A 25,901-nucleotide genomic window follows, 5' to 3' on the forward strand; every position below is an offset into this window, starting at 1 on the left:
GGAGGAATGGTGGCGAATCTCTGGGTAAGTTGAAAGTCAGACTCACGCTAACTTCACGAGCAATTCCCCCAACTTCTCTCGCAGTGACGGGGACAGAGATAGTGTCCGCTACTACGTACGCGCGGAGTGATATGAAAGCACGAACTCCGTTGCCATTGGCAGTGTCATTATTTTTTTCAGTGGTCCTTTATCAGAAAATAATGACCGGTAGAACGTTGGGAAATCCCATTCAAATGAACGGAGCGTTCTACTTACGTTGTGAAGAGCCGTATAATAAGATGAGATAATGATGATAGGGTAAACATCTCAACAATGGATAGAGCCAGGTTTATATTAGTTACAAAGATTTTGGATCTTATTTAGTTTTTGAATAAGCTACTTAAAAGTGAAAAACATCAGTAACATTTGGGTTCAAAGCACAATAAATCTGTCAAGAAATAGATAAAAAAAAAAAGAAAAAAACTTTAATATATTGTTGAGTCTGTAAGGTTTGGAGTCCGTAGGAGCTACTAAAGTGGAGATTTGTTGTAAGAGTGGAATGAAAACCACAAGTTTTATAACGTGCAAATGTGCGAGTACATTTCTCCCACCATTTAAATAAACATGAACACACAGTCCTGTTTCAAAAGGAATATATCAAACACATATTACGCTTTTTATGTTGCATTTGTTTGTTTTGATATTGTGCCCTTTTATGTGTTGGCAGTGCACTTTGAGCTGCTTGCACATTTTTTTCCAATGTGGTTTTACTGCAAATGGCTAATAAAAACAATGAATGAATGAATGAATGAATGAATGAATGAATGAATGCATGGATATTATTTATCATTTTAAAAACTGTAAACAAAAATATATATATATTTTTAATTAAAAAATTAAAAGGCTTTCAGGTTTTCAAATGGCAAAGGCTAAAAGACATTCTCCTCTTGAATGTGTTTGGATTGTTGAGCTGCAGAGGCAGGTGCCTCTCGCAGCGTGCCTACCCTGCTGAGGTGGGAGACAATAAGACAATCATTTAGAATTTCAGAAAAGATCCTGATGGTTATGGAACAAAAAAGTTTAATAACCAATCCCAATAACCATCAGAGGCATCTGCGACTGATCCACAGAACTGTCAGTTTGGATTTTGGAGTCCTTCAGTGGAACAATGAAGCTTCAGGTAGTGCGGGGCAAAGGTCAAACGGCCGCTGGCTCTGTGCAGATGTTACAGAGCCAGCGGCCGTTTGACCTCAGACTGAAGCTCTCATCTGTGGGAACCACCAGTCACTGAGCTGTAGTCAGCTTCATTTGGGTCCAGGACCCTCTAGCTCAGAACTGGGGACATTTTTTGGGTCGTCCACTTGACTTTTTTGCTTCATAAACCTCAGGATCTTTTAAATGCAGGGTATATATATTTTAAACTTTGCAGGGCTTTGTTCTGTGGATTTTTAAAGCTTGAGCTTTGGCTTTTGATCGACACGTCCTGAAGACTGTCAGGCTCTAACCACCCTTGAAAGTTTAGAGTGCAGACGGCTCGTAGTCAATAATGTAAATGAGGAGGGAGGAATAGCAGTTTGTTTTTAATATGTCTGACACTCAAGATTTAGCCAAATTATTATTTTTAGATTTTGTCAACCAAAGAAAAAAATGGTTGACTAAATGTGGATTCAGTGATTAAAATATAAGCCTGTTCATTTACTCCCTATTCACACATTTGCTTGCTTGAACTTGTTAAAGTACTCCAGAAACGGATCCCAGGAAGTTGTTAGTGGAAAAAACATCGGGCTTTTGTTATATTTTTAAGTGCTGCTTCTCCAAATCTAAGCCAGCTCCAAGCCCTAATAAATTGACAAAATAGTCGACAAAGATTGCTTCAGATTTGTGAGTGCTGAAAGCAGGCTGTGAAGGTGACTGACCTGTGTGTGAGCGTGTGTGCTGGTGCCCGCTGCTGGCAGGCATGCCGCTCCTCTTCTGTGTCCATGAGACAGGCCTTACTGCCACACTGAGGGGGTGGGTACGTTAAGAGCGGGTCCGGGGGCCACTGCAGGTTCTGCCTGCCCCCCATCGATGACAGCGGGGCGCGGGGGGGCGCCTGGTACTGTGAGTGGGGAATGTGGCCCAGCATGTAGGCCCTGGTTCTGGACTGCACCATCTCCTGGGACGGCTCTCTCTTCTCCCCTGCCGCCCAGGATGTGTTGGGGGCAGAGAAGGGGCTGGACGGGGGCAGTGTGCTGGGGGTCAAGGGCTGGAAGAGGCTGGTGATGTCGCTGAAGCTGTGCTGGCTGATGGGGGGCAGGGGTGGTCCACTGCAAACCTCTGGCTCAGGCAGCATGGGCATCAGCTGGAAGTCCTCTCCGTCCATGGGGATGTAGGGGGCCAGGGTCTCCAGGTCCAGGTCACTCAGGTCCCTCTGCGCACACACAAACGCTTATCTGCACTGGAATTGTCTGCTCATATCAGCTACATTCTGGCTCAGGGTGTTTGGATTCAAAACAGACTTTTGGACAATATTTCTATCATTTTCATTTTCTACAAACTTAGTGCCACCATCTTTGGAGTTCACCCTGAAGAACTGGTAGCCAAGATATTTCAACAAAATTAAATACTTCATCCTTATACTGTACTTTACTACCCAAATTGGTTTGTAGTTTCCATTCAAAATGCTCAGAACACTTTAATTCAGATCCCTGAATTAAAGTGAGTTGAGCTGAGAATCTTCATGTAGATTACCTGATGGAGTAAACAAATGTATCAGAGTGCATTGACAAAATAAAACTTGACACCACATGTGTGGACTTTGAGGTGTTCACTGGCACTCGGCCCTGCCCCCTGTAGGTGAAGTGAACATACCTCACTTCTTGTGTCCGCCCCCTCTGTGTCCAGGGCAAACAGCTTCTCCGTCAGCTCCACCTTCAGCTCACTGTCCACAGAGCTGTAGTAGTCTCCGGGACTGCTGGGCTGCACGGGGCGGAGGGACCACATGTTTAATGAAAACACACTGGGCTTTGATCAATGATATAACTCAAATGAGTGAAGGGCCTTACCGTGGAGCAGCTGCTGAGGCTGGGGGTCGCGCTGCCTGGAGATGGGTGCTGCTGGGTGGTGAAGGGGGTCATGTCTGCCTGGGCGGGGGGAACAGGGGGACCGGAAGGAGCGGGGCTGTGGCTCTTGGAAGACGGGGCGGGCTGATGGCTCTCACCGCTCCAGGATGGCGGGCCGTCCTGCTGCTGCGGCTCCTCAGAGTAAGGACCACCTACACAGAGGGCAGGATGTGAAGAGTTACACGATCCCAGTCTAGCTACACAAAATCAAACATGTCCATTTTCTAAGCGGATATAAAGGGATACTATATTGTAAGGCGTAATAACACCTTAGGTGTACTTCGACGTCCACGCAGTAATATCTTCAGAATTCTTCAGGAGTGAAGAGACAGGTACGCATAAACTTGCCTAAGCTCAGGTAAGAACATATCTCAGTATGGAAAGTTCTTTTAAACAATACCAACATACTTTCTTTAAAGTGGCTGCTGTGAAGGAAAAAGTGAATGGTTCTCTTGTCTCCAGTGTCAGGACAATAAAGTCGTATCTTTTCTCACAAAGGAGATGTTACGATCATTCATCAATTCTATCTATTAATAAAGTGAAATGGAAAACATTAAACAAGGATCACTAGACTTTTCTACGCTAAAAATCCTTGATAACATGTCTCAGCTCAGGGGTGGGCGATATAGCAAAAATAGAATATCTCGATTTCTTAATTATAAACTCACGATTCAGATTGTATCACAATATTTTAAAATGACAAAAAAAACTTCAATTGCACACTGAAGAAAGAAAATATTGGATGAATGTAGTAATTCATTCAACTTTGTGATAATCAACACAGTAATAATAGACTTTAACCTAACGGAAACTCACTCTATTAATGAAAAACACAATAAAACTCCAATAAAAGTAGAAGTGTAACATTAAGTTTCGTGAATGCTAATTACGTCAAGCTGCTGATGTGATTCTCTGTCGCTGTGTGACCCTTTCACAATAAGAGTCTTACTAAAGCGATAACATGCAGTGACTGTTCAGGAAGCAGTTTGTCACCGTTGGGAAACTTGACAATAAGGAACTGAGATACACAGTGTTTATGGAGAGCTCTTGTATTTTCAAAGATATGGATAAACAGCGCATTTGTGAACACAGTCCAGAATTTAATTAAAGAGGGGGTATTATGCTTTTTTCGATCACATAGCACCAGTCTATAGCACACTACAATGATGACGAAACCTTCTGTTGGTCTGTAAATGCAGTGAATTAAAATAACTGCCTTGTATAAAATTGCCCTCTCAAAATGGCTGTAGCAAACGTCTTGAAATAGGCCTCTGTCTCTTTAAGAACCTCTGACCCTTTCCGACACGCCCCCTCCACATGCTGTCTGTGGCATCAGTGGGGAGGGGGTTCTGCTGAGGAGCAGTTATTGGTTACTCGGCTGGTGACGAAAGCTCGGAGGCGTCTCCAGGAGGTGGAGGCGTTCCTAGGAGGACTCAGACAAACCTATCCCTAAGATGGCTGCCATCAGAGTTTTTACAGATTACTCAAAAATACGTGCAAAGGCAACACTTCAGGCATGTTTTTAATGAGGGAATGAAATAATAACATGATGGAAAGCTTGAAAAAGTCGATTTTGCATAATACCCCCCCTTAAACAAATGAGAAGGATGCGGCGGCTGACAGAACTGTAAGCACACTTGCTTCTTCACACATGGTCCGGGTAAATGAATAAACACATAATGCAATCTACAGGGCAGCAGCGTTTCGGGGGAAAGACACTAAGTACCGCTGAAATAGAGACAGAAGCTGGGTTTAAAAGCTCAGGATAGAGGAGCCTGATCGTATATACGCACTGTAGAGGAGCGGCTCGCTGATACAGGCAGCGTCCGACATTGCATAGCGGAAAGTTTGCGGCTGGGGTTTCCTTCACTGATTGTGAAAACTGTGCAGACCTTTGTGCTTTGGATCGTGATAAAACGATCCCACAAAAATGACACATCGTCTTCTCTGGAGATCGTAAGATGATCACCCAGCCCTAAATCAGGCTTTACATTCAAATAAACTCACATGCATTACAAACATGGCAGCAGCATTTCATAAACTAAAATACAAACACTTGGACTCTCCAGCAGTGGCCAGTAGTATTTCATTCCTTTAGGACACTGGTTTTTAACTGGTAAGATGTATTTCTGAAAAGAAATGGTTTCTGGGAAAGGCAGCCGACCCAATTTGAGTCCTGACTCCTATTTGAGAAACACTGCTTTAAAAGACACAATGATAGTTTTTGTCCCAGCCTTGATATGTTGCAGAGCTAGATCAAAAGAACGTGTGTGGAGGTTAAAACTAACTCAGTGGTTGGATTCTCAGGTTCAGAGCTTCACAATGAGATTTAAAAATTGAAATGATTTTTGGCTAATATCTCAAAGCTCACTGTTTTCTCTGTCAGCGCGTATAAACTAAGTGGAGATTTCCAATACCAGTACTGGATCGGTGCATCCCTACTTTCCATGTTGTCCTCAGTGTCTTTATTCTCCCTAACAAACCTGTCATTCTCTGCTTTATCTCATCTCTGATGGCGCTACCTTCCACCGCACTCATGTGTCTTCGTAGGAGGGAAGCCTGTCTCACCAAGTGCTGTGTTTTTAAAAGTCAGCGGTTGAACTGTGTTGGTTGGTGAGAGAGAAGTGTGACTGACCGAAGTCCAGGCTGATGATGGTGTCTCCGGGGGTGGGAGCCAGCTGAGCCAGTTCCTCTGGTTCCTCCTTGAGTTTGGTGAAGAGGCTGTCACTGATGTCTCCGGCTGCGCCTGCTCCTCCGGATGTGAAAAAGCTGTTCATGTTGTTTGGTTTGAATAAGGCTTCGGTTTGCTCCAGGGAGAAGATCATGGACGGCTCCTCCACATCACTGTGCAGTAACACATTCACATACAAAACACAGTGACTAAACACTTTTATATGTTAACAATCACAGACTAACATTAAGGGTGTCACGGTTCAGCTCGGTTTGGTGCATTGTGGTGCAATTACAATATAAAAAACAATGAGTTTTTCAATAAATAACCTAAATGTTCATCATAAGGCAGTATTTATTTACATACATATATTATTTATTTATTTATATATATCATACACCTTGGACTTTTGCACATTTTGTCATGTTTACAACCCTAAACATGAAGATTTTATTTTGACTTTTTTACTGAACATTCACACACAAGTAACAGACAACTGTGAAGTGAAAGCAAAATGATACATGATTCCGTTATTTTTCAAAAAATAGAAAAGTGAAAAGTGGGGCGTGCATAAGTATTCATACAGCATTTTCTGAGTGCATTAAATTGCCTTTATAACATTCCTAATGACTCCAGAATGTTCACTCCTTAGCCTAACCATTAAATAGAGGCCACCTGTGTGTAATCTACTCTCAGTATAATTTCAGCTGTTCTTTTAGGCCCTCAGAGCAATGGTCGGAGTGTATTGGTCACTAAACAACATCATGAAGGCCAAGGAGCACCAGAGAGGTCAGGGATAAAGTTGTGGAGAAGTTTAAAGCAGCGTTAAGTTACACAAAGATTTCACAAGATTTAAACATCTCCCAGAGCACTGTTCAATCCATCATTCAGAAATGGAAAGAGTATAGCACCCCTATGAACTTACCAAGACACGGTCGTTCACCTAAAATATTAGATCGAACAAGGAGAGCACTGGTCAGAAATACAACCAAGTGCCCCAAGATAACTCTGAAGGAGCTGTGAAGTCCTGCCGCTGAGCTGGGGGAATCTGTACATGTCAGAATGGCCCAGTAAAAGTCCTGACCTAAATCCTTTTGAAAATCTGTGGAAAGATCTGAAAACTGCTGTTCACAAACGTTCTCCTTCTAATGTGACAGAGCTTGAGTTGTTTTGTAAAGAGGAATGGGCTAAAATGTCAGTCTCTACATGTGCAAATCTTGTAGAGTCAGATCCCAAAAGACTTTCTGCTGTTATTGCAGTAAAAGGGGGTTCCACAAAGTATTCATTCATGCTGTATGAATACTTATGCACGCCCCACTTTTCGGTTTTGGGTAATGGACAGGATTTTGCGGCATCAGTGCGCCACTGTGATTGACTACAGTGCCTCTCGAAAGTATTCATACACCTTGAACTTTTGCACATTTTGTCATGTTTACAACCCTAAACATACAACACATTTTTTACTGAACATTCACACACAAGTAACAGACAACTGTGAAGTGAAAGCTAAATGATACATGATTCTGTTATTTCCACCCCAAATCCAGCACTCTGAGACTGTACGCTAGCCGTAAGGAAGGAGGCCGAGGACTAGTGAGTGTGAGAGCCACTATCCAGGATGAAACATCAAAGATCCATAAGTACATCAAGGACAAGGCTCCGACAGATGACGTGCTCAGTGAATGTCTCAGACAATGGGGAACAGAAGATGAGGTGCTGGAGGTCCCGTCATGGGAGGACAAGCCCCTACACGGCATGTACCACCGAAACATAACTGAAGTGGCTGATATACAGAAATCCTACCAATGGCTAGACAGAGACGGACTAAAGGACAGCACAGAGGCACTCATCATGGCTGCACAGGAGCAGGCCTTGAGCACCAGAGCAATAGAGGCCCAGATCTATCACACCAGACAAGACCCCAGGTGTAGACTGTGCAAAGAGGCCAATGAGACAATCCAGCACATAACTGCAGGGTGTAAGATGCTGGCAGGGAAAGCTTACATTGAGCGCCATAACCAAGTGGCTGGTATAGTGTACAGGAACATCTGTGCAGAGTATGGGCTGGAAACCCCAAGGTCAAAGTGGGAAACACCTCCAAAGGTGGTCAAAGGTCAAAGGTCAAATTTATTTATAGAGCACATTTACAAACAGCAGCCACTGCCCCAAAGTGCTGTACATATTCATAAAATAAAACAATCAACATTTAATACAAATAGAATAATAAAATCAACATGAGAAAAATGCTCAGCTCAGCTCGTGCCGAAGGCCAGTGCAAAAAAGTGAGTCTTCAGCGAGCGCTTGAAACTCTCCAAAGATGTGGCAGTTCTAATGTGTAAAGGGAGAGAATTCCACAATTTAGGGCCGGCTACAGCGAAGGCTCTGTCCCCTCTGCTCTTCCGCTTAGACCTGGGATGGTCTATAAGATATTGTTCAGCGGACCTCAGAGCTCTGACAGGACTGTGCAAAGATATCAACTCTGACAAATAAGGTGGAGCTAATCCATTTAGACATTTAAAAACAAACAAGAGGATTTTAAAATTGCTTCTAAATCCAACAGGTAGCCAATGAAGAGATGCAAGCACAGGAGTGATGTGGTCATATCGAGATGCTCCTGAGAGCAGTCGTGCAGCTGCATTTTGTACCATCTGGAGGCGCTGAATTGAGGATTGGCTAAGGCCAAAATAAAGTGAATTACAGTAGTCCAGGCGACTGGTTACAAGGGCAAGGACTACCATTTAGAATTGGTTAGGGGGCAAGTAGCGCTTCACCTTCCCAAGAAGCCTAAGATGAAAAAAGCCAGCTCTAACCACTGCGCTCAGCTGCTTTTCCAGCTTAAAAGAGCTATCAATAAAAACACCAAGAGCTTTGCCACAGGTCTGAGAACGAGACTCAAGTGGGCCAAGAGCATTTTTGCAGAGATTGAGGTCGCCAAAAACAACAACAATCTCTGTTTTGTCCTCGTTCAAATTTAGAAGATTAAGGGACATCCAGTCCTTCACTTCCTGAAGACATTGATGCAAAATGTTTGGTGAGTTCAAATTAAGGGGAAGATACATTTGTATGTCATCTGCAAAGCAATGAAATTGAATGCCATATTTTTTTTAAATATGGAACCCAAAGGCAGCAAGTACAGCGCAATAAGAATGGGTCCTAGAATTTAGCCTTGAGGCACGCCGCAAGACAAGGGGGCCCTTTTAGAACTAAAAGAATCAATATTTACAATGAAAGACCGATCTGTCAAATATGATTTAAACCATTTGAGCACTGTACCTCGCAATCCCACACAAGACTCAAGACGGGAAATCAAAATCTTGTGGTCGACAGTGTCGAAGGCTGCAGGTCGAGAATGACCGAGCCAAGATCCTGTGGGACTTCCAGATACAGACGGACAAAATGGTAGTGGCGAACCAACCAGACATTGTGGTGGTGGACAAAGAGCAGAGGAAAGCCGTTGTGGTCGACATAGCAATACCAAGCAACTTCAACATCAGGAAAAAGGAACACGAGAAACTAGAGAAATACCAGGGGCTCAGAGAAGAGCTGGAGAAAACCTGGAGGGTGAAGGCATCAGTGGTGCCCATAGTCATTGGGGCACTCGGGGCAGTGACCCCCAAACTGGAGGTGTGGCTCCAGCGGATCCCAGGAAATACATCAGACATCTCGGTCCAGAAAAGTGCAGTTCTAGGAACAGCAAAGATACTGCGCAGAACCCTCAAGCTCCCAGGCCTCTGGTAGAGGACCCGAGCTTGGAGGAAAAAGAGACCGCCCGCGGAGGGTGAGGAAGAGTTCTTTCTTTTTTTTTAATTAGATATACACTAGCTGAGACCCGGCCTTCGGCCGGGCCTCGCTACTCTCCACATTTGATATTCTGAGATGGTGAGTGATTACAAAGAAATGTCCAACCCGTCACACAGTTCAGCTGTAGACCAGTGGTTCCCAACCCATTCCAAAAACTATGGCCACTACAAATGTGTAAAAGAATGAAGGCAAAAAACAATTTCAAACAAACTGCAATTGGAGTGTTTGATGCACCCGTGCTCCTTTCTTATAAACTACGACAATATTTTCGCTAAACTCGGGCAACAGGATTCAAGAAACAGTGGAATAATGATTGATAAATATTAGGGGTTCAACTCTAACGGTTTGGTTCACGGTGCAGGACCCGTGGTTTGGTCCATCACGGTAGTGCACAATAAAAAAAATAATGAGTAGGTTTTGAACTGAAATAGCCTAATGATCGTTATTAGACAGTATTTATAACCTTACAATAAAATTGGCAATGCGTTCAAATGTACCTCTGGGCTCACAATACGTGAAAGCAAAATAGAAAACAAATGGTACAGCAGCAAAGAAAAAAAAAAAGGAAAAAAACTACGCAGTGCAGGCCATGCGCTCGTTAAGTTGTAGTTTCATTTTCGCTTTTACTCACACGGAGGATAAATCAGTCGGAGCAGCGCGTGTGATTAGAGGCTCGTGTTTGAGCAGGTTTTGGGCACGCACGCACACGAACACACATACACACACGCCCACACACGCACACATCGCCCTGTTTGGATGCGCGCGCACACATACATACACACACGCGCGCGCACACACACACGCGCGCGCACACACACATCGCCCTGTTTGGATGCGCGCACACGCACGGCAGTCAGATCTCGTGCACTCGCGTGTTTGTGACAGCGGGTTGTCCTCGGACAGCAGCACCACCAACCACGCAGTCATACTGTCGCCAGGCTTCCTGGTGTTCCCAAACGGTCTCCCATCCCAGTTCTAGCCAGGCCCTTCCCTGCTTAGCATCCGAGGAACGGTCTCCCATCCCAGTTCTAACCAGGCCCTTCCCTGCTTAGCATCCGAGGAACGGTCTCCCATCCCAGTTCTAACCAGGCACTTCCCTGCTTAGCTTCAAAGTCGGTATGGGAAATAAACATGGCGGCGCCCAGGCGGCGGCCATTGAGATAGCGTTTTCTATAATAGATAGCATTGATATATGCAAAGCTACAGTGACCCTGACCCTGCCCTAGCCACTAACCTTAAGGAAAGTGGGCTGGTGCATAATCTTCACATCAATGATCCCTTCTATTGATGGGGGAACATAGGTACCGGGGAACATAAGGCTGACCCCCGAGTCTGCACCGAGAGCTAACGCTGTGAACTTGCAGGTCACCCATCGTTCAACCGCCTGCATCGTTTGCAAAACTACAGCCAGACAAAGTTCGCCCAACTTAGCTGAATTAAACGGGCTTCGGTCAGAAGCTTCCCTAAGTTGGAGGAGGAGTTTTTATCTCAGCGCTAACGGCGAGTATCAAAAAGACAAAAATTATTTATACATATCTAAAGACAGGCCCATTACTTTTTCTCCCTGTGTCTGCGTTGGTTTCCCCTACCACTAAAAACATTTCATGAGTCCCATGTGTTCATTAACACACACTGACTCGACCAAATAAACCAATTAATAAATAAAACACCTAGAGTGATGAACAGGAAGTTTCCTCCAGTAAATTCTTTGCTCCTGACGTGCTGTTTTTAACACATTGCCACTAACTCACTGCCTGCCCTGGAATCTGAGTGATGTATCTATTTGGACTCAACTCATAAATAAGGAGACATGTTTTCCTCTTGGATTACTGATTATGGCTTGTATCTCTTTCTTCTTGTTTGAGCACAAATATGTTTTGTTGACAGGAAAATAAATAAATAATAAATAAATAAAGTTAAAAAAATAAAAATCAAGCCTTGGACACGTTATGTGGTATTTGGTCATTCTAGTGGAGGGAGTCAAAGCCCTTCTGCTGACGACACTGCTGTTTCACAAAGACTAATGTTCCACTGTACCTGAGGACGTAGTTGACACACACGATGCACTGGGGCTGGGAGTTGCGACTGTTGTAGAAGACTGTTCCCTGGGTCTCTATCCACACGTAGCCTCCACTCTTGGCCAGCATTCGGTACTGTCCCGTCACCGCCTGGCCCTTGGAGCACACTGAGGGAGAAACACATGCACTTTTAATACGTCTCCAGGAGAGGGCAGCAGAGTGCACTTTTGCACTGAGAGTTACCCACTCACCACTTCCTCTTTGTTTGATGTGTCTGACAGAGTGATAAAATAAGAGAACAGAACCATTCTCCTTACAGGTGAGGACTTTGTGGGATAGGAAGGATTGAAATAAGTAGCCAGAGATAGTTGACACAAAAGGCCTGGGGTGAAAGGTGACTTTAAACCAACCGCATTTTTTTAATGACAGATTTATGCCTGTGTAAATGGAGCTCAACAGACTAAAAAAAATAATGATATAAAATATGTGGAAAAAAATCCAATGATGCCATCAATTTTGCATGCACTTTCCTTTATTCTGGTGGGTTTTATATGAGATTTTCTTCGTCGTAAGTTGTAATGCCATACCTAATCAATTCAACAGCTGCTATTTTATTAACAAAATGGTTTATAATCATTTGGTCAATAAGAAGTGACCAAACACCTTTATTTTGGTCTTTTGGCACCCACAGGGCTTAACATGAGCACCAGCCACACAGACTTTCCCTTCTCTTTCTCAGGACAGTGTTTATTGTTGTAAACGAGTGCTGTGAACCAAAAATAAAAAATATAACACAGATTGTCAGACTTGTCCCTGCAGGACATTTTTGAGGCTTGTAAAATCATCCTTGCTCCGTCCACATCAAATTAATGAATAAGAACTTATATGTGACTGTGTTAAGCCGGCCCACTGTGGGTCTTTTGTCCTTTTGTAATGTGCTTGTATTTATGTTTGCAATTGACTCTCCTCCGAGTCGAATTTCTCCCCGGTAGAAAACAATAAATGAATCTGACTTAGGGTTGAGGCACACATCTCAAACAGTACAATGATCACAGTCTGTGCTTATTTAGAGAGACAGGCCGCTATGGAACATCAGACAAACTGGTTGCAAAAAATATGGCACAAAGCAAAAACCACTGAGCTCATCAGCACACCCTCTCTGCTCAGACCAGCTGTATTTAGCTCTTGCAAAATAAGTACATACATAATCTTTCCATATGAAACCAAATGCTGCAGATACGTTTTTGACCCGAGGAACAATTGGCCTAAAAGCACCGACAGTGCACTGAACGTAACCGCCCCGTTGTAAATCACATGGATGAGAGCAGAACATTCTGGCAGGCGTCCAGAGAGCAGAGTGGCGTGGGAACCAGCCCTGTGGTCAGAGACATGTTAGCGTGTTAGCGTGTTAGCATGTTAGCGTGTGCTGCCGGACATGTCAGGGCGGTCACATGTGCTGCTGGACAGTCCTGTCACGTTGGCCGTGAGAGCGGGGCAGCTCCGCACGGACCCCGAGGGGGAAAGCAGATACTGGGCTCTTTATCTCAGTCTGCGGAGCCAAGTCAGGACAGAGGACGGAGGACAGAGGACGTCGCACACTCCGCTGAGATTAACACGCAAGACGGGCAACATTCCCAAACACTACAGGGGAAACTCGAAAGAAATTAGAATGTTGTGAATAAGTTCATTTATTTATGTAACTATTACATAAACTAACGTATTACATAAACTCATTACAAGCAAAGTGACACTATCATTTTGATTGAAAATCTCAGAAAATTAGAATATTGTGAAAGGGGCTATATTGTAGCTCAAAGTGTCACCCTTTCTTCAGCTAATGCCTCCAAAACACCTGCAAAGGGTCCCTGAGGCTTTAAATGGTCTCAATCTGGTTCAGTAGTTCACCATAATGGAGAAGCCTGCTGACCTGACAGTTGTGCAGAAGACCATCATTGACATCCTGAATAAGGAGGGAAAGCCTCAAAAGGCCATAGCAAAAGAAGTTGGATGCTCTCCAAGTGCTGCATCCAAGCACATTAATAGAAAGTTAAGTGGAAGGGAAAAGTATGGAAGAAGGTGCTCAAGCCGCATGAATGAGCGAAGTCTGGAGAGGACTGTCAGAGAAAAGCCATTCAAAAGTGTGGGGGACCTTCACAAGGAGTAGACTGAGGCTGGAGTCAGTGCATAAAGAGCACACACAGACGGATCCTGGACATGGTCTTCAGATCAGTCAGATTACTCTTGTTAAGCCACTCCTGAATTACACACAACGTCAGAAGCGTCTTACGTGGGCTAAAGAACGAAAGACCTGGTCTGTTGCTCAGTGGTCCAAAGATTTCTTTTCTACATCTCATTTGGAAACCAAGGTTTCAGAGTCTGGAGGAAGAGTGGAGAAGCACACAATCCAAGATGCTTGAAGTCCAGTGTGAAGTTTCTGTGATAATTTGAGGAGCCCTGTCTTCTGCTGGTCCACTGTACTTTAATAAGTCCAGAGTCAGCGTCACCGTCTACCAGGAGATTTTAGAGTACTTCATGCTTCCTTCAACAGACAAGCTTTATGGCGATGATGACTTCATTTACCAGCAGATCTTGGCACCTGCCCACACTGCCTAAAGTACCAAAACCTGGTTCAATGACCATCAGATTACTGTGTAGCATCCATGGGGCATTGCCAAAAGAAAGATGAGTGACATGAGACTAAACAATGCAGAAGAGCTGAAGGCCGTTATTGAAGCATCCTGGTCTTCCATAACACCTCAACAGTGCCACAGGCTGATTAACACAGGCCGTATTAACACAGTAATTCAAACAAAACCAATTCTGACCGTCCCCCACAGCAGCGGCGGCTTCTCATTGGCTACAAGTGAAGCTGAAGTTCCCCAAAATGTCACAAAAAAAAGCCAAATAAAACATTGTATTTCTCAAATGTAGGTACTAAATGTCATGAGTTAGAAAGTCAGTTGTTAATCAGTGTGGTCTTCCTATCGTCCCTGTCCCTCAGAGCTGCTGAAGCTCGATGGGAAATCCCATTAAAGCTTTCTCTATAGGAAGATTGGCTAACTCTTATTGTGGGGAAGCTTGGCTTCAAAGCAAAGGCTGTGTTGCAACACCCACCAGCTGAATGCTGATTGGCTGTCTCTGCTCTTGTTTCAAACCAGACTGAAAGGTTTCTAAAATGCTATCCTCATCTAAAAAGAATTAAAAAAAATATTCCCCAATATTTTTGAGAGAAAGGGGAATATTGAGATTGGCCTGAAATGTGATAGTGCAGAGGAGTCGAGGCCTGAGGATGAGCAGGAAAGAACACTGCTGATTAGACAATGTTACAGCTGCAGGTGCAATCGTTTCAAAAGCCTCTTTAAAAAGACGTGGAGATAGTGGATCTTCTGGAGATTCAGAGGGGTTCACTTGTGTATCAAATGCAGGGGAACTGCATCCTCGAGGAGTTAAAAATGACACAAACTCTTCACACAATTCAGACGGTTCAAGGCACGTAGACGGGGGCTCATTTAAGACAGAATCAACAGTCTGGAAAAGCACATTAGGGTTTTGGCAATTGTTTACAATAAAATCAGAAAAAGTAGGCTGTTTTTGCTGGTAATGGTCCCAGATTTCTGTTGAACTAAACGGCAAAGAGTAAAGAGTCCTGGGAAAAGCCTGTCCTAAAAATACAGATTATATTTACCTCTAGGTGCATAGAGGTAAATATAATCTATAATAATGTTTCAACCCCATTGAACAATGTTTTTTGTCCGTACAAACATACACAGCATCAGGACAAGCAGCAGGGCCACCTGTTCCCTCTGAGCCGCAGACCAGCCCAGCAGGGCCCCGTACTGGACAAGCATAATTTAATAGAAGTGATTTTAATAGCAGCCAGCTCCTGTTCTCCACGCAAACACAGCAGGACAGCATGCTGCCATCCAGCTGTATACAGCTCTCTCTTATTGAGCTCAAAGTGGACAATGAAAAAAGGACACACTTAGGCTGAATCTCAATTCTCTTTTCTACCCCTACCCCTAGCCCTTGCCCTTTCCCTACACCCTGAAACCAAGGGCTAGGGCGAGGGTTGAAAAGACTGCCCTAAGAAATGGGACAGCCCTCCATTTGACTGCATTTACGATTAACACAGATGATTATGGTTATGTAAAAAAAAAAAAATCAAGCCTACTTGTCTCTATAGCATGTTTCTACTGAACCAGTTCATCACTTGTAACACCTAAACAACAGGACTCGTCTCAGCCTAAACCCAACATATTTTCATCTGTTTCTGCTTCATCCACTGCTCCTTCCCCCGTCCGTGTGTTGCGGCTTCTACCGCGGGTCACTGTGGCTGCAGCCAGAGCTGCAAGATATCAGCCGATCCGCTCATGTAGCGCAGTCAGCGGGGATGGGCAGAGGTAGACCCACTCACAGTGCGCTCAGGGCGGGGACAGGCACCCGCAGCCTCCGCTCTGAGCCCCGGGCCTGAGCGGAGGCTCCGAGAGTAGTAATAATGGGACTGCTTTTTTTGTTATGCTAATTATTTCTTTGTTATGCTAATTATGTGTAAACAAGGGTTATCATAATGAAATTATTTCACACCTCCCCAACCCACGTGGTGTCCAGACGCGATGGCGCCACTGCAGGTGCATGGGCAAACCGGTTCACACCTCTGCAGACCCCTCTCACCTCTCACCTGCCCTCCCCTGCTGCAAAAAGCATGTGTCCCAATGGATGTAACGACAATTGGTTGACGGTGTTGTGTGTGACAAACTGTTTTTAAAAGTGTACTTTTTAAGTAACATTAAACAGCTATGCTTTAAGAGCTAAGCTGCAATGTTTTATTTTTATTAGTCTTAACTTAGTTATACTATCTAGTTTTGGCTATTCCAAAGTCATTTTGATTGTTAGTTTGTATTTACTTCTGTAATGTTTCTATAGTGGAATTATACAATACTAATAATAATAGTGATAATAATATATTTTGTTGTTTTCATTATTTTATTTTAGAGAAATGTGTGCGGGCGTAAATACGGGGATTCTGTAAACAAAACTACATGAAAATAAAACGTTTTTGTTTACCGTTTTCCATAGGAAAACAAACACTGAATTAAAGTTACAGATACAGCAGTATATTGTGTATGACTTGTGGGTCTTTGAGCTAAATTAGTAGTAGTAGTAGTAGTAGTTTATTCGGTCAGTTCATTCCTTTAAACGTAAAAACATTTCCAATTCTTTGTGTACAACATGACCGAAAGGGTTTAGAATGGAAGTAACGACAATTTGGCTGACAGTGTTGTGTGTGACAAACTGTTTTTAAATGTTTAGTTTTTAAAGTAACATTAAACAGCTATGCTTTAAGAGCTAAGCTGCAATGTTTCATTTTTATTAGTCTTAACTTAATTATACTATCGGTTTTGGCTATTCCAAAGTCATTTTGATTGTTAGTTTGTAAGCTTTACTTCTGTAATGTTTCTATAGTGGAATAATACTACTACTAATAATAATAGTGATAATAATAATAATAGATTTTGTTGTTTTCATTATTTTATTTTAGAGAAATGTGTGCGGGCGTAAATACGGGATTCTGTAAACAAAACAACATAAAAATAAAACGGTTTTGTTTACCGTTTTCCATAGGAAAACAAACACTGAATTAACGTTACAGATAGAGCAGTGTTTTTGTGTCTGACTTGGGTGTCTTTGAGCTAATGCAGTAGTAGTAGTTCATTCCTTTAAATGTAAAAACATTTCCAATTCTTTGTGTACAACACGACCGAAAGGGTTTAGGCTGAAGTGAAAACTTATTACGCCCAGTTTACAGACTTCCACCAGAGAAAAAACAAAACACAAACATTAATAATGAACAATATCAAGTGTAAAACAGAAGAGAAATGAGCATGTATCTGGAGTTAGTAACATACATTTCAATATTCCAACAAATATGTATACATACATTTGTTTTATGTTAATTTAGTTGAAACTAAATCATGTCATTATAATTTTTTTCTTTTTTCTTTTTTTCTCACTTTATTCATCCTAAGCTTATATATTCTTGAAAGTTTTGACTGATTGGGACTGTTTTGACCGATCTTCCAGGTCGTTCCACAGATTAACACCTCTTACAGAAATACATCGACTCTTTTTATTCTTTTTCGCTTTTGCTTTTTTTAAAATAGCAGTTCCTCGGAGGTTATACTGACTTTGCTCCTGTGTTCAAAAAGCTCCTGGATGGGAGGAGGGAGAAGATCATTACATGCTTTGTACACTATTACTAATGTATTTAGATCAACAAGATCATGGATTTTCAGTAGGCTTAGCTCTACAAAGAGAGGGTTCGTTGGTGCATAGAAATCTGCTTTAGTGATAATTCTTATTGCCTTTTTTTGAGTAGGAAAATAGGATGTGTATTGGATTTATAATTTTTCCCCCATATTTCCAGGCCATAATTTAGGTAAGGAAGTATGAGGGAGTTATACAGTAATAGAAGAGATTTTTTATCGAGTACAGTTTTCAATTTGCCAATTACAGCAATGTTTTTTTTCTAATTTTGTTTTTTAATATACTTATATGCGATTTCCATTCAAGTTTACCATCAATGGTAACTCCTAGATACATGCATTGTTTAGGCATGGCTGTAGTGATGCCTTTATCACTGTGTCTGCCTTCTCAGACCACTTAACTCGCTTAGCTGATGAATATGCATGTGGGCTCACGTTGCTAAAGCTAGGGGTCAAGAAATCTGTTGTTTGAAGCCACTACAGAGGGATCATGTCCCAACATAGATCTGAAGTGATTTTAATCTGTCTGTAAATAAAAACCTGTTTTTAAAAGTTTACTTTTAAGTAACATTAAACAGCTATGCTGAATATCCAACGTTTTATTTCAGTTAAAAAGTGCTATTGTTTCTAACTTTAATCGCACAAACATGCTGATGTAAGAACTTTTTTCAAAGTTTGCTGCACTTTGGTTGTTTTTATAAGTTATATTGTATTTTGCTTCAAACTGTGTTCCTTTTGTGGTGAGAATGGGGACATAATGGCTTTTACAATAATTATAACATTTTGTTTTTTTTATTTTAGTGAAATGTGTGCGGGCGTAAATACGGGGTTCTGTAAACAAAAACAACATAAAAATAAAAATGTTTTGTTTACCATTTTTTTTCCTTAGGAAAAACAAACATTGAATTGAAGTTACAGATACAGCAGTATATTGTGTATGACTTGTTTGTCGTTGAGTTGGTGCAGTCGTAGCACAGAGGAAACTGAACCAGCTGAAGAGTCCTGACCACCTAGGTGTCTAGACAAGGCTGACGCCTGACATTAACATAAAGTCTGCGCATGATCCTCACCCCCTCGCCACCTGCCCTGTGATAAGGAGTTTGCTCAAGGTTCTATCTGATTCTGAAAAAAAGAAAAGAATGAACTATGGATCAAAGCAAAGCTTTTGCATGTCAAAGACTGACAAAGACTACCACTCCAACCCAAACCAAAAGTCATGCAAACTGCAACCACTCTTAACATAATGGAAAGTACACAAACCAAAGAAAGCACTCCAAACATCCAACCTGCGATCAATGCAGCAGACCTTCACCACCAACATTTGACAGAGATCACAGTTTACTGGTACATTTTTCTGTAAAAGCAAAATGAAATATCAGACCTGCTCATCAAACGACAAAAACAACTCAACTACCACACCTAAATGAGCTCAATTTGTCAACCAAGACCATAATAAAGCTGCCAAACAAACTGAAAGAACAGTTCAGATATGTTGCATGTGTCGTTCAAGAAGCACAGAATCGCAAGACAAATTTCACTGACATTATCATTTTTGTTGAGTGTCAGTTAAAAATCATCACTGATCCCTTATTTGGTGAACTTCAAACTCAAAGTGTCGACTAAGAATCTGTGAAACCAAAAAAACAAGACATGAACCAAACTAATATCAGATCTGTAAAAGTTAATAATCCCAACTCTACGTTTTTGTTCACAACCTGAATCTCATTATTTAAGTTGTTGTCCCAAGTTCACAACCCTGCAACATAATGGGAAGATTAATTTTGTTTAGGAAAAGAGACTTTGCTTTAAATGTTTTGAGTATGGACATTTTACTGTTTCATGTAAATGTTTCAGTGGATAAATCTATCAAACAGTGGTCTGTCTGAGCTCAATCCTGATGTCCATAGTACTTTCTCAACGCTGAATCACAGCAAGCCCAAACGGGGACCAGTGGAGTTGGTAAATTTTCAATCATTCCAGTTGATGTGAAATCAAACAAACTTTTGGGGAGCTGTTTTTATTGTTACTTTCGAATGAAACAAAAAAATAATAACATTGGTATCCTGTGCACATTTAACAAAAAACTTTTAAATTAAGCAAAATATAAATCACAACATATAAAAGCATATTAAAAAGTACAACTTTTTCTAATGTAAGATTTGCCTTTACCTCTTGTACCAGCGTATAAAAGGGTAATCTGAGCTAAATGCTGAATCACGTTGAAGTTTCTGCGTTTTGTGAGTTGGATAAACAAATACATGTCCAATGGACAGTAAACATCGTCTTATGATATGTACATGATAAAAAAAACACAGAAAAGTGGTTTCTTTATATTTGTGAATAGTAAGTATTACGTAATATTCTGACTGTTGTGCAGCTTGATTAAAGTAGTGCTGTAATGAACCTGGCTATACTGTAAATATTCATGTTCCAATTTTTGTTTTCATGATACTGTCTAAGTGACACAGACGTCCCCTTGAAGACAAACACATTTAGAAATCCAAGAAGGTTTGCCAACTTATGGAAAATAAACAAGAGGCAATCAAGGGTCCATAGTAGAAACACAACCTTTCCATTTTGAGTCATTTTTTAACAATGAATTACACAATCCTAAAATTTTAAATTACGATTATTGTGAAGAAAAATGTTGCACCTTTGTGATTATTCGTGAAATTAAGGAAGAAAGTACAGAGAAATTCTCAAATCCTTTACCGTGTTGCTCACAACAAAGAAACAAGAAATTATATGATTATAAGATTATTTAAGAGTTGTTTTAAAAGAAAACCTTTTGAACAATCAGCCTGTTATCATTATGACTTTCATCTTATGTAAAAGAAATAGGTAATAGAATATTATTAGCTGTATCAAATGAAAAACAAACTGGTGTGAATAATCTTTTTATAATAAGATATTCCCTCTGATTTGTGACTCATGAATTTACTCTAATTACAATATAGTTCTTTTGGGACTCTTCCTCAGGCAACATTATGCAATTATGGTGAAAATGGTTACGATTTGTTCTCAGTACGTTGGATTATTCAGCTTGCTGCTGACATGTGTTTCGGTCTAGGCTTAACACTGGATTTGGACACTGTGGTTTTGTCTTTTGAGTTTACAACACGCTCACTGTCTTTACATCTGGAAACTGAAAGATCATCTGTCAGGTTAAGTAGCTTGTGTGCATCGGCAACCATATTATACTTTAGGACATTTAGTTTAGATTTTCCCTAAACTAACTTTCATACTTTGCTATTTTATCATCTTTGTTTTTCAAAACCTTTAGAATACCATGAACAACTCAATTTGCTAATAGCATTGTCGTTTTTCCACTATACATTATTTGCCACTTTTGTTTCTCTCGTACAACACAAAGATATTTATTTGGACACTTTTGATTGAGTGTGTGAGACTCTGATTTTATCTGTTGGGTGACGTCATTTGGTTTGTCTGTGTTCATTTTCATAGTTTCTCATTCCTTTCCAGTTTTGATAATCCTTTTTGCTTGAATCAGAAACAGAATTGTTTTTAATGTCATGGTTCTGAGCAGGTTCACAACTAGGAATTATTTTCGGTCGATCGTGCAACATGAAACATAAAACATATACACATGAACTCTAAAAACGTAAAACTATACGGGCATGTATTATAAGAAACTATGATAAAGACAACAATTTGACATAGAACAACAGCGTGTGTGTATTCACAGATGTGCATGTGAAGTTTACATGTTTATGTCACATACAAGTACCATTTACAATCCATCCTAATGACGTTTTAACAGCAAAAGGTCCATCATTTTTACTTTTTTTGTGGCTAGTGCAACTTTGGAGCATTCAATCTGATTAGCAATTCAACATTTGACTCAATTTCTGGAAGATCCACATGACTTAAGCAAACTCACTTTTGTCACTGGTATTGTCTTTTGACACCCCGGAATAGAAGTCATTACCATCACAACTGGAAACTGAACGATCAATTGTCAGGTTAAGTAGATTGTGTTTGTTGAGGTGACATTGTTTGCTAATTGTTTTCTGTCCTTTCAAGTTGAGTTTTGCAGAAGTGATTCTGTGCAGAAACTTGATGTTGATGTTATTGAAAATGCATATGTTTGAACAATTTTATTGTCTTTGTTTGATTTCACATCAACTGGAATGATTGAAAATTTACCAACTCCACTGGTCCCCGTTTGGGCTTGCTGTGATTCAGCGTTGAGAAAGTACTATGGACATCAGGATTGAGCTCAGACAGACCACTGTTTGATAGATTTATCCACTGAAACATTTACATGAAACAGTAAAATGTCCATACTCAAAACATTTAAAAAAGTCTCTTTTCCTAAACAAAATTAATCTTCCCATTATGTTGCAGGGTTGTGAACTTGGGACAACAACTTAAATAATGAGATTCAGGTTGTGAACAAAAACGTAGAGTTGGGATTATTAACTTTTACAGATCTGATATTAGTTTGGTTCATGTCTTGTTTTTTTGGTTTCACAGATTCTTAGTCGACACTTTGAGTTTGAAGTTCACCAAATAAGGGATCAGTGATGATTTTTAACTGACACTCAACAAAAATGATAATGTCAGTGAAATTTGTCTTGCGATTCTGTGCTTCTTGAACGACACATGCAACATATCTGAACTGTTCTTTCAGTTTGTTTGGCAGCTTTATTATGGTCTTGGTTGACAAATTGAGCTCATTTAGGTGTGGTAGTTGAGTTGTTTTTGTCGTTTGATGAGCAGGTCTGATATTTCATTTTGCTTTTACAGAAAAATGTACCAGTAAACTGTGATCTCTGTCAAATGTTGGTGGTGAAGGTCTGCTGCATTGATCGCAGGTTGGATGTTTGGAGTGCTTTCTTTGGTTTGTGTACTTTCCATTATGTTAAGAGTGGTTGCAGTTTGCATGACTTTTGGTTTGGGTTGGAGTGGTAGTCTTTGTCAGTCTTTGACATGCAAAAGCTTTGCTTTGATCCATAGTTCATTCTTTTCTTTTTTTCAGAATCAGATAGAACCTTGAGCAAACTCCTTATCACAGGGCAGGTGGCGAGGGGGTGAGGATCATGCGCAGACTTTATGTTAATGTCAGGCGTCAGCCTTGTCTAGACACCTAGGTGGTCAGGACTCTTCAGCTGGTTCAGTTTCCTCTGTGCTACGACTGCACCAACTCAACGACAAACAAGTCATACACAATATACTGCTGTATCTGTAACTTCAATTCAATGTTTGTTTTTCCTAAGGAAAAAAAATGGTAAACAAAACATTTTTATTTTTATGTTGTTTTTGTTTACAGAACCCCGTATTTACGCCCGCACACATTTCACTAAAATAAAAAAAACAAAATGTTATAATTATTGTAAAAGCCATTATGTCCCCATTCTCACCACAAAAGGAACACAGTTTGAAGCAAAATACAATATAACTTATAAAAACAACCAAAGTGCAGCATGCTTTGAAAAAAGTTCTTACATCAGCATGTTTGTGCGATTAAAGTTAGAAACAATAGCACTTTTTAACTGAAATAAAACGTTGGATATTCAGCATAGCTGTTTAATGTTACTTAAAAGTAAACTTTTAAAAACAGGTTTTTATTTACAGACAGATTAAAATCACTTCAGATCTATGTTGGGACATGATCCCTCTGTAGTGGCTTCAAACAACAGATTTCTTGACCCCTAGCTTTAGCAACGTGAGCCCACATGCATATTCATCAGCTAAGCGAGTTAAGTGGTCTGAGAAGGCAGACACAGTGATAAAGGCATCACTACAGCCATGCCTAAACAATGCATGTATCTAGGAGTTACCATTGATGGTAAACTTGAATGGAAATCGCATATAAGTATATTAAAAAACAAAATTAGAAAAAAAACATTGCTGTAATTGGCAAATTGAAAACTGTACTCGATAAAAAATCTCTTCTATTACTGTATAACTCCCTCATACTTCCTTACCTAAATTATGGCCTGGAAATATGGGGGAAAAATTATAAATCCAATACACATCCTATTTTCCTACTCAAAAAAAGGCAATAAGAATTATCACTAAAGCAGATTTCTATGCACCAACGAACCCTCTCTTTGTAGAGCTAAGCCTACTGAAAATCCATGATCTTGTTGATCTAAATACATTAGTAATAGTGTACAAAGCATGTAATGATCTTCTCCCTCCTCCCATCCAGGAGCTTTTTGAACACAGGAGCAAAGTCAGTATAACCTCCGAGGAACTGCTATTTTAAAAAAAGCAAAAGCGAAAAAGAATAAAAAGAGTCGATGTATTTCTGTAAGAGGTGTTAATCTGTGGAACGACCTGGAAGATCGGTCAAAACAGTCCCAATCAGTCAAAACTTTCAAGAATATATAAGCTTAGGATGAATAAAGTGAGAAAAAAAGAAAAAAGAAAAAAATTATAATGACATGATTTAGTTTCAACTAAATTAACATAAAACAAATGTATGTATACATATTTGTTGGAATATTGAAATGTATGTTACTAACTCCAGATACATGCTCATTTCTCTTCTGTTTTACACTTGATATTGTTCATTATTAATGTTTGTGTTTTGTTTTTTCTCTGGTGGAAGTCTGTAAACTGGGCGTAATAAGTTTTCACTTCAGCCTAAACCCTTTCGGTCGTGTTGTACACAAAGAATTGGAAATGTTTTTACATTTAAAGGAATGAACTACTACTACTGCATTAGCTCAAAGACACCCAAGTCAGACACAAAAACACTGCTCTATCTGTAACGTTAATTCAGTGTTTGTTTTCCTATGGAAAACGGTAAACAAAACCGTTTTATTTTTATGTTGTTTTGTTTACAGAATCCCGTATTTACGCCCGCACACATTTCTCTAAAATAAAATAATGAAAACAACAAAATCTATTATTATTATTATCACTATTATTATTAGTAGTAGTATTATTCCACTATAGAAACATTACAGAAGTAAAGCTTACAAACTAACAATCAAAATGACTTTGGAATAGCCAAAACCGATAGTATAATTAAGTTAAGACTAATAAAAATGAAACATTGCAGCTTAGCTCTTAAAGCATAGCTGTTTAATGTTACTTTAAAAACTAAACATTTAAAAACAGTTTGTCACACACAACACTGTCAGCCAAATTGTCGTTACTTCCATTCTAAACCCTTTCGGTCATGTTGTACACAAAGAATTGGAAATGTTTTTACGTTTAAAGGAATGAACTGACCGAATAAACTACTACTACTACTACTACTAATTTAGCTCAAAGACCCACAAGTCATACACAATATACTGCTGTATCTGTAACTTTAATTCAGTGTTTGTTTTCCTATGGAAAACGGTAAACAAAAACGTTATTATTTTCATGTAGTTTTGTTTACAGAATCCCCGTATTTACGCCCGCACACATTTCTCTAATATAAAATAATGAAAACAACAAAATATATTATTATCACTATTATTATTAGTATTGTATAATTCCACTATAGAAACATTACAGAAGTAAATACAAACTAACAATCAAAATGACTTTGGAATAGCCAAAACTAGATAGTATAACTAAGTTAAGACTAATAAAAATAAAACATTGCAGCTTAGCTCTTAAAGCATAGCTGTTTAATGTTACTTAAAAAGTACACTTTTAAAAACAGTTTGTCACACACAACACCGTCAACCAATTGTCGTTACATCCATTGGGACACATGCTTTTTGCAGCAGGGGAGGGCAGGTGAGAGGTGAGAGGGGTCTGCAGAGGTGTGAACCGGTTTGCCCATGCACCTGCAGTGGCGCCATCGCGTCTGGACACCACGTGGGTTGGGGAGGTGTGAAATAATTTCATTATGATAACCCTTGTTTACACATAATTAGCATAACAAAGAAATAATTAGCATAACAAAAAAAGCAGTCCCATTATTACTACTTCCGAGGTGCGCTCAGACCGGGGACAGACAGCCTTGGACCCGGGCTCAGAGCACAGTGGCAAGTTGTTAGAGTGCTTGCTTAGTGATGATGTTCGTGAATCTGAAAAACCCTCGCTTGAAGGGCTTTGTGGCCTCTCCCTCACCCCTCACCGCAAAATAGAATTG

The 25,901-nt window shown here is 40.5% G+C and overlaps 1 protein-coding gene across 2 annotated transcripts in view; it reads right to left on the minus strand.

Moving 5' to 3' along the window:
- Positions 1-25,901, minus strand: part of epas1b (endothelial PAS domain protein 1b) — a 127,845-nt gene that overhangs the window by 3,933 nt on the left and 98,011 nt on the right. For both annotated transcript variants that reach the window (XM_079559899.1, XM_079559900.1), the window contains exons 8-12: positions 11,590-11,737; positions 5,716-5,924; positions 3,024-3,232; positions 2,830-2,937; positions 1,896-2,389 (exon numbers count right to left, since the gene is read on the minus strand). In XM_079559899.1, the coding sequence (XP_079416025.1) occupies positions 1,896-2,389; positions 2,830-2,937; positions 3,024-3,232; positions 5,716-5,924; positions 11,590-11,737 (1,168 nt within the window). The remainder of the gene's footprint in view (positions 1-1,895; positions 2,390-2,829; positions 2,938-3,023; positions 3,233-5,715; positions 5,925-11,589; positions 11,738-25,901) is intronic.

Source organism: Gobius niger, assembly GCF_951799975.1.
Source record: "Gobius niger genome assembly, chromosome: 7".
NCBI lineage: Eukaryota > Metazoa > Chordata > Actinopteri > Gobiiformes > Gobiidae > Gobius > Gobius niger.